The sequence below is a fragment of the Priapulus caudatus genome, unplaced genomic scaffold, assembly GCF_000485595.1.
Source record: "Priapulus caudatus unplaced genomic scaffold, Priapulus_caudatus-5.0.1 Scaffold42, whole genome shotgun sequence".
Classification (NCBI taxonomy): domain Eukaryota; kingdom Metazoa; phylum Priapulida; class Priapulimorpha; order Priapulimorphida; family Priapulidae; genus Priapulus; species Priapulus caudatus.
This window is the reverse complement of record NW_014577103.1, coordinates 12,571-22,902: the sequence shown is the minus strand read 5'-3', so window position 1 is coordinate 22,902 and position 10,332 is coordinate 12,571. Positions and strand designations below refer to the sequence as shown.

The window sequence follows — 10,332 nt, the reverse complement described above, 5'->3', positions numbered from 1 at the left end:
AGATAGATAGATAGGTAGGTAGGTAGGTAGGTAGGTAGGTAGGTAGGTAGGTAGGTAGGTAGGGCTCAAGAGGTCGTTGTCGTAACAGGTACTACAGATATGTACCCGAGGTACATATATGTATACACAAAGTGTACCAGACTTGTACTACAGAAGTGTACCCTAACCCTAACACTAACCCTAACCCTAACCCTAACCCTAAACATACCGGTACCTCATATAAAAATATAAACAATACTAAACAACCTAAAACTACCTCGGGTACATATCTGTAGTACCTGTTACGACAACGACCCTTCGTGCAGTACTAAGGCTCATAATGTCCCCCAGGGTACTGCCGGAACGTACCCTGGGTACCCTGGTAACTGTCTAGCTGATATGGTTAGGGTTAGGGTTAGAGAGTAGGCGACTCCCTAGACTCGTTAATGGAGTAGGCAAGGTATGGTCCGGCATATTGGATAGTAGTAGTATTTAGTACCCAGGGTACGTTCCCGTATACCGGACCGTACCCAGGGTACGTTCCGGCAGTACCTTGGGGGACATAGACCCTCTCAGCTGTACTAAGTATAATCGCGTAGTACTAGTCTGGCTGCATGCCTAACTGCTAACACAGTAACACTGTTGGACTGTGTAACACTAACACAGTACTGTCAGTAGCGCTCATAGGGTCTATGTCCGCCAGAATACTGCCGGAACGTACCCTGGGTACGGTCCCGTATACCGGAACATACCCTGGTAACTATTTGATATGGTTAGGGTAAGGGAGTAGGCGTAGGCAACTCCCTAGACTCGTTAGTGGAGTAGGCGAGGTACGGTCCGGCATATTAGATAGTGCCAGGGTACGTTCCGGCAGTACCCTGGGGGACATAGACCCTCTCAGCGTCAGTAGCACAGGTCTGACGTGCTATCAGTAAAATACCTACATTTTGTGGTCATTTCAACACGCGCTATTTATAATAGAGATTAACTCAGTGGGTGCAGTGCATTTAGAATAGATATTTCTGTGCTAGTAGGAATTGGAGATTCTGTATTCAATAAGTTATTGTTCTTATTTTATTGTTCTTCTTGTATAAATGATTTACAAATTACAATGAAATGCCACATATTTTATGTTGCGGGGGGTATGACAATGTGTGAAGGGCTTCTTAGTTAGGCACTTAATTTCGTTTAAAATATACTGCCAAGTTGAAGTTAGCTCTAGTGCTATAGCCCACGTACAGTTGCCGCAGCTATAGTACTAGAGCTAAGTTGAAGTTAACTAATTCATTACTGCTACTTTTTGATAGTCTACTTCACCCACTTATCATCCTTACTGAGAAACATTTCTCCTCAATCATAATCCAGATTTTTGTTACTCTTAAGCTTGTTAGTCATGAAACCATTAATCTGTAATTAGCAGATTTGTATTTTGATGTTTTGAGACTGATGTTCTAATTTCTTTAAACAACTTCAGAGTCCTGGTGGCATAGCTTCTGGCCATGTTTATGGACAGCTGATGGGGCTGTACTTACTACAGAATGACACGTAAGAACACCAACCATATATATAATATAATATCACAATTATGTAGTTAGATTTGCTGTCGAGTTTGCCGCAGACTGACTAGTGCTGAAGTTAACATAGAGTAAGATGTCTGTTGTACAGTCTACCGCCCTTCTTGGTGGTGTGCATATATATATGCATGTATTCGATACAAGTCCGATTAATGTACTATGTTAAAGCGTGTATTGCGAGTTTTTTGGCTCAGAAAAACTCAATATAGCTGATTATAGTCTCACCTGACAGTGGAAATATCACTGATTATACCAACATTCAAAACACCAAGATTTTATGCAGTTATAAACTTATAGCATAGAAAAATTGAATTGACCACATCATACTAGCTATAAGTTTTATCGTGTTCCGACTCAAAATCACAAATGCCGTCTTCAAACAAGTGCACATAATTAAAACAAAAGGGCGTGCAATTCTGTTTGGTAAATATTATTGAGTTTTTATGTCAATAATTCAGAGCACTTTCTGTCATTGTCATTCCCATGTTACTATCTGACTGGCAATCCACAAGCTTCTCTAATAACAGACTTTACGTGGCATTAGTACTACACTGCTGTTAGTGTTATGCTAGTATAAACGTCTGCGTTTACACTCTGACCTGATTTCTACAGTGCGACGGTATGCATTACCGCACCGTGGTAGATGTCTCGCGCTATCGCGAGAAAGTCCGAGAGATGGCAACGGTAAACAGAAACAGAATGCAAAATTGTAATCATGCATGATTTCATTGGATTTGGTGAATACGAAGGTTCTAAGAAATTTTATCATTACTCTAGACAATTGCTGTTACTCAAGCAATAACGGTAGGTATCATGAAAGTGGGGAAAACACTGGAAAATTCTCGCAATACACGCTTTAAACATTTCGAGTGTTATTTGCACAAGTTTGTCCAGGGTAGTAATTTATGGCGTGTGCGTGAGTCCGTGCATACATGTGTGTGTGCGTGTGTGCATGTGTGTGCTTGTATGTATGTGTGTGAATGCAGGCAAGCATGCAGGCAAGCGTGTGTGTGCTTGTATGTATGTGTGTGTGTGTGTGAATGCAGGCAAGCATGCAGGCAAGCGTGTGTGTGCATGTATGTATGTAAGACGACTAACACCCAAGAACCACCACAACTCACGGACAAACTAGTACAACACAAGTAGCGAATTTCACCCTGATTGGAGTTTTTAGCATCTGGATTGCGTTTAGCATTCTGTGGGTTGATGATGGTGGCTGTTGCAGCGATCAGTATAGAGAGGATGTGTGCAACGATGAGTCGTCGGTAACTGTCAGGGAATGTTTGCTCCTCGCTCACCGCGAGGGCACACGCTGCCAGACGCTTGCACTGTGCAAATAGGAACGAAGGAGGGCTGTGTGCTGTTTATCAATTCTGCATCTGGCACGCTCCACGTTCAAAGTTCTAAATTGCTGCGTACGTTTAAACGTATACCCGCGTGCGCGATTTATCTAGTGATAAACACCGAGATTATGACCGTTTTATGAGTCCGACGATGAGCAAGAGTGAAATGTTGCGAATAAATCTGTTCGCGTAGAAATATTATAATATATTATAGGAAAGAGCGCGTTATTTAGCAAGTGAAGGTCATTATATACCTCCGCCAAGAAGGTTATGTTTTCGTCCCTGTTAGTTTGTTACCTCCGCCAATGAGGTTATGTTTTCACCCCTGTTAGTTTGTTACCTCCGCCAAGGAGGTTATGTTTTCGCCCCTGTTAGTTTGTTACCTCCGCCAAGGAGGTTATGTTTTCGCCTCTGTTAGTTTTTGTTACCTCCGCCAAAGAGGTTATGTTTTCGCCACTGTTAATTTGTTACCTCCGCCAAGGAGGTTATGTTTTCACCCCTGTTAGTTTGTTACCTGCGCCAAGGACGTTATGTTTTCGCCTCTGTTAGTTTGTTACCGCCGCCAAAAAGGTTATGTTTTCGCCACTGTTCGTTTGTTACCTCCGCCAAGGAGGTTATGTTTTCACCCCTGTTCGTTTGCTACCTCCGCCAAGGAGGTTATGTTTTTGCCCCTGTTAGTTTGTTACCTGCGCCAAGGACGTTATGTTTTCGCCCCTGTTCGTTTGTTACCTCCGCCAACGAAGTTATGTTTTCGCACCTGTTAGTTTGTTCCAGGAGAGATGGTTGAGGTGGGAGAAGAAGAAGGGGGCTGGTCGAGGGACAAGGGGAGCAAAGGGAGCGGACGGGAGGGGATGAAGTATGAGTTTTGCATCCTACAGGCTAGGGCATGTATAAGTGAACAACGTAAAACAACGAGACTGAACAACGGAATAAGTGAACAACGTAAAACAACGAGACTGAACAACGAAATAAGTGAACAACGTAAACAACATAAGAGAACAAAACTGAACAATGTGAACAACGGGACTTAACAACGTGGACAACATAAGAGAACGAAACTGAACAGTGTGAACAACGGGACTTAACAACGTGGACAACAGACTGAACAATGTGAACAATGTAATGAACAACGCGAATAACGAGACTGAGCAACGTAAAAAAACGTGACTGAACAGCGTGAACAACGGGACTTAACAGTGTGAACAACGGGACTTAATAACGTGAAAAACGTGACTGAACAGTGTGAACAACGTGACTTAACAGTGTGAACAACGGGACTTAATAACGTGAAAAACAGACTGAACAATGTGAAAAACAGACTGAACAAGCCGAACAACGAGACTGAACAAATTCGAAAAACGGCCCGATCAACACGAACAAGGGTCTGAACCACGTGAACAACGGACTGGATGTTCATTGTTGCGACGACCCACCCACCCTGACGGTAGAAGGATTTTGGGACGAACTGAGATTTGCGCTTGATTATAAATTACATCCGATATACATACATGCTCAATCGATATAGATATTGGTCTGCTAAGCATACGGTAGGAACGCGGGGGCAAGGCCGATCTTGCAAAACTTGATTACTACGTTATTAAGGCTTTATTTCGTCATCAGCACAAAGCAATTAGATTATCTATCTTTGTTGATTAATCACATGACCTATATAATAATAACGAACTCCGGGGTATTTTCTGATTATTTTTTCGGTCCTCTATTGGGGTTTTCGTCATAGAATATTTGTTTTCTTGTGGGGTGGGGTATGCCGTAATCGAACCCCCACACACTGCAAGGTTAGTTCTCTCATTGTTATAAGGACGGTGCGTGTATGTAGCACACTAGCAGATAGCAGTTGGACTCCTTGACAAAACCGTAGAGAGAGATTATTACCGTGCATGCAAAAAGAGCCTATCATACTGGCTCGGCCGACACCCTGGATAAAAACGACTGCGTTGCTGCTGATCTGTGATCTGCTGAACTTACACCGAAGAGCACTTGAAGATTCACCAACGTGCCCGCCATGTCAGGGTGCCCCCCAAAACACTGATCGTCTGGTGCTAACCTGTCCAGTGACGAGGATACCGGGAGGCGGATATGTCACCGTGAGTGAATGTGGCGAACTCTTTTTGCAACTTGATTGCCCGCGTGGGGCTGTGGAGGTTTGATGTTGGTTTATACGATACGATACGTACTGCTACCGTCCCTGCATACGAGATAAGCTCTTCCACCAAGAACCCGGAGAACAGTTTTGATAAGCGATATAGATAGACAGATAGGATAGCGAGATAGGATAGCACGTGTGTGTGTGTGTGTGCGTGCCTGCGTGTGTGGGCGCGCGTTGTGCGTGCGTGCGAGCGCGCGCGTGTGTGTGTCTCTGTTTACGACCATGTACGCACGTACGCAATTCGATGATGATACAATCTATTAGAGATCAGACTTGGGGGCTTCTTCTCTTATTGCGATTTTTTGTGACGAAGTGCTGTGTGACGTATTTGTGCGTCACGTTGTCCGTGGCAGCGTTACATCCATAGAAATAATACTAGCTAGACTCTTAGTGTCTCATATATATTTCTATGGTTACAACATGAACAGCATAAAACAGCGAGACTGAAGAACGTGAGCAACGTAATACAACGAGACTGAACAACGGAATAAGTGAACAACGTAATACAACGAGACTGAACAACGGAATAAGTGAACAACGTAATACAACGAGACTGAACAACGGAATAAGTGAACAACGTAAAACAACGAGAAAAGCATGCAGGGAGGCATGTGTGTGCTTGTATGTATGTATGTGTGTGAATGCAGGCAAGCATGCAGGGAAGCATGTGTGTGCTTGTTATCATAAACCTTTCATTCCACTTCATGGAATGAATAATTCAAGTAATATTAATGTCACAAATAATTATAATTTATATACCATATATACAGTAGTCTTAGATGAATTTCTCTCGCTTTATATATTACTGATAGTAAGAGTTGATGAATGTGCCTGATATTTTTACTTTCAGGTCCAATGCAAGGTATCTGTGGAAGCGAATTCCTCCAGCAGTAAAACAGGTACATGTCACATACACACCATAGCAAAGACATAGATTTATTTTAGTGCAATGAGTATTAATACAGAAATCGAGATAGAATTTCAGATAGTGTAAATCGCGTGTTATTAACGTAATTTTGTAAAATATTCACTTCAATTTTGCAGTTCCTATGCGACAGTACCAATAAAACAAAGAAGTCCATTTTCAATACATTAATTTATTAAGCGTACAAAAATAAAACATTGACTAGCACTACATACACATATATGCGAGCTTGTCAGGATTTCTATGAAGATTGAGAAGTTAACGAGAGACCGACATTATACAATGCTTCTAAGTCGGACTCCTCTAATTGATCATGTGATTCTTCCATTTTTTTCAGTCGGACCCAGAATTGTTACACAATGCTTCTAAGTCGTAGTTCGTAAGTTCGTCAGATTCATCCAACTAATGCCCTTCTCTAATTTTATTCAGTCGAACCCGGAATTAGCTGCTATTTGGGCGGTTGGCCAGAAGATGTGGTTGCGAAATTTCAGTGGCATCTATGTGAGCCTACGGCAGGACTGGTCCGAGTCCATCAAACCCATCATGACGGCCTTAGAAGGTAAATGCGACGTCGTGTTATTACTGTCACTTATTTAAGTAGAGGAGGCCAATGAATATCGAGCGGAGGAAATTTGGGATGGGTGTTGAATGTTAGAAATGGCAGCTTGGGCCATCCTTGAAAAATTCTATGTTTGCTGTCCCCCGACCCATGATTTTTTTAGTGGGTAGGTAGGTAGGTCATTTTTTTGTGTGAGGCATAATAGTTATTTTAAGTCTGTCCTCGTGTTTGCCACACATTCTTTGTGTTTCAGTCTTAACTATGAAAAATGTTTAAAAAAAAAAAATAATAATATGGATCCCAAAATGTCAAAAAAAACTTTTGGGTCGCGGCTATTTTCGTGGGTCGGTTGGAGGACAGCAAACATATAATTTTTTAAGTATGGCCCTGTCTTCTGGGAGAGTAGCAGAGGCCAACGAATGTGGAAGATAAGAGAGGGAGTTGTGAAGGTGGTGCCCAGCGATGAAAATGGTCATTCCGGGACTGAGTACTTTTACGCAGGAGTGGCGAATTTTTTTGGATTCTACTACAGTAGAATTAAAAATTCATACTACAGTAGTATGATTCTACTACAGTAGTAGGTTGTATGGTAGAAATCATCACAATTTCGATATCGGTACTGGCTGGGTGCTCAGACCTATTTCTATGATTGGGGTACCCCTTCATATTAATTCAGAGAAATGGTATTGCAATCGTCAGATTTGCAATAAAAAACTATACAAAAGGGATGGTGGTAATGCTGGCTGTACTGTAGAAAGACACTGTGGTAGAAATCGAAATATAGAAATCAGCGTTTTTCTACTTTTTGCAATGATCAACCGCCTGTGTGTGAAATGTGTGAACGTATGTGAAACATCTACTGTTAGTACTTACTGCGACATATGCATGACTAACGGAAATCACTAAATTGGTAAATTGTTTTGTGCACCTCGAGAAATGGTGAGAAATTACAAGGTTACCATCGCAATTTAATGCGAAACGTGCGAATGCAACATACTGCATGACATCACTAAGCTATGTGTTAACAAACCGGGGCCGGTATAATGTAAGTAACGAGGTATAAATGCTGTTTTCGACCGCTCGGTAATTTCAACTATCAGTCGCAACTGGAGGGTTGAGGCGGATCGATTCTGGCATACCGTGAACAGGCTGGTTGGATCATGCCTCTAACGTCATCAGTAAATGTGTGTTTAGATAACCACGGCTCACCACACACGGGCACCCAAAATGCTCTGAAAGTTCGCATGCGACAGTAGTTGGAGAAATAAGCATGTACAGAGAGGTGGCACCTTGTGTTAGCCATCGAATTTGAATGAAATTTAATAATCAATGGAATTTGGCGTAAAACCTTGAGTGTATCCTTCACGTTCCTCGATACAGAATCTGTTCGGCAGAAAGCGTTTGATCTGGTGGCGCAAGCTTATTCATCGATCGGCATCGCAGATTTTTCACAGTTTCTTGGCCTTCAACCAGATCAGTCTGTCAGTGGTAAGTTTTTACATGTCCTGTGAAGTCTGTGATTATTTGCAGTCATGTCAAACTTCTTTGGACATTTTCTTTTTCTCTTGGCTAATTTCTTTACTATGTACCAAAGGTTTAGTTGAAGCTGTATATAAGCATCCTTAAGAGCCCCTAATGCCTAAAGAGCATTTTATAGGTGGGTTCATTCTATAGTAGACGGTTAAGCTAATAAACAGCTTCGACAGTACATGCTCCACGTATTCGGAATTAAATCGTTATTTGAAATTGAATTTAAATTAACTGTTGATTTGAATCTCATTTTGGTTTACAGCCCATGATGTGCACAATGTGTAGCGCATCGTTAAGGCTGTTGTGAAATTTATTAAATTATTTAATTGTACATGTGTTTTTTTGCGTATTACAGAAGCAATAGCAAGGGGTTGGCATGCCGACAGCACAACAAAAATGATATCTCCCAAAAAGCCAAGTAAGTATTTATATACTTCACATACAGGGTTTCCCTTTTCCTTAGTAGTATTTTTGACTTCACTGAATTACAGGATACCAATAATGTTGTTTTAACTATTATTATCATTTAAAGTTGTGCGACTTATGAAATCTCTTAGAGACTTGAGGTGTTTTCTTAAACGTTGTATGCATTTTGCACATTGTTTACTAACATGCTGATTAAGGCAGTATATATGCTTGTGAGTTGTTTCATTTTCATATATATATATGTTGTTTATATATATATATATCAGAGGTAACTAATCTCAGATTAATTTTGTTTTAAAAACAAATTTGTGATTATTGACTCTTGATGTGTGTGTGTGTGTGTGTGTGTGTGTGTGCGTGCATGCGTGTGCGTGTGCATGTGCGTCAGAGATGCCAACCACTACGATTTATCGTATTTATATACGAATTTCGTGTTGCATTTTGACCACTACGACCAGTTTGCATACAGCTACGACTTTTATTACGATTGAAAAAAATCATTTTGATGATATTTCAAGTGTTTGTTTCAGTTTACATTGATATAACATGATTGAAATACTACATGTATTTAGCAGCAAATATCAGTTTTGAACTTATTGTCATTTTTGGTCGCCCAGAATGCAGGAAATTGCATTCACAAATCAACATTTTCCGGGGGGGGGCATCCCGCAACCCCCCTAGCATACTCGGTCCACTGCGTGACCCTCGACTGACAGATTTCATGACATCCTCACTACAGTTTGCTCAGATAAAGTGTTGGCATCTCTGCTGTACGTGCGTGCATGCGTGCGTGTGCGTGCGTGTGCGTCGTAAATATATTTCCTCTGTGTTTACTCTGAGTCTATGTTATATATATATATATATATAATATATATGCTATCTCTGTGTTAACTCTGAGTCTATGTGTTATATATGTATATATATATATATAATATATATATGATATATATATATATATATTATTATTAAATTATATAATTTATTAATATATTTGTAATATATTATATATATTATTATATTATATTATATATTAATTATTAAGTTATATAATTATATTATTATATAATATATGCTAATCTCTGTTATTACTCTGTGTCTAATGTGTTATTATACCTATATATATATATATATATAAAATATATAATCAGCAGGGACCTTTTTCCTCTGTGTTTACTCTGTGTCTACCTCTCTGTGTTGCAGGTGTTAAACCGCACGATGTGCTGCCGAGTGAACAGCAGCTGTCACAGCTGACCGATTTCGTGTCGTTCTTAGAAAATTGACGCGAAACAAACGGAAGGTTAGGTTCGAAGTCGTTTCATTACCGCGTCGCAAGCCACGTTCCTCTGCCGAATGGAATATGCGGGGATGCGTTTAGAACGACGATACTTCGCTTTCGTGCTTTCCATTGTTTCATACACAGATATTAAGACCGATAAAAATGTCGAAATGAAAAATGGAACAGGAACAATGAACAAATCTACAGATGCTAAGACTGGTAGTATAAAACCAAATTTTTAAGGGGTAGTCATTGATAGACAGTTGTATGAAGTATGCAGTATGCTATTTCACATTGAATCAAAGAGGCAGATAATAACACAAGAGCTGCGGCATGCCGATTGCCGCATTTTAAAAAAAACGACGATTTCTTTCCCTCATCAAACATCACAATTGCCTAACCAAATAAAGAAGCAAGTGTAAATACGGTTCCTATCAGCTTATTATGACCACTAATCAGCTCCACCCGCTCATGGTACTGATATTGTTTACTAATATATTGCTAGCGTATTGCTACTTCGTAATCGTAAATCTTGCACAGAGGTGAATTCGCA

General features: G+C 40.5%; 1 protein-coding gene across 1 annotated transcript in view; it reads left to right on the top strand.

Annotated features, from left to right (window-relative positions):
* The window catches only part of LOC106820604 (COP9 signalosome complex subunit 8-like), a 10,626-nt gene extending 498 nt beyond the window's left edge, over nucleotides 1–10,128 (top strand). The window contains exons 2-7 of the mRNA XM_014825113.1: nucleotides 1,454–1,524; nucleotides 5,914–5,962; nucleotides 6,418–6,547; nucleotides 7,928–8,035; nucleotides 8,433–8,495; nucleotides 9,704–10,128. Coding sequence (XP_014680599.1) covers nucleotides 1,454–1,524; nucleotides 5,914–5,962; nucleotides 6,418–6,547; nucleotides 7,928–8,035; nucleotides 8,433–8,495; nucleotides 9,704–9,783 — 501 coding nt within the window. The 3' untranslated portion in view covers nucleotides 9,784–10,128. The remainder of the gene's footprint in view (nucleotides 1–1,453; nucleotides 1,525–5,913; nucleotides 5,963–6,417; nucleotides 6,548–7,927; nucleotides 8,036–8,432; nucleotides 8,496–9,703) is intronic.
* The last annotated feature ends 204 nt before the right edge of the window (nucleotides 10,129–10,332 follow it).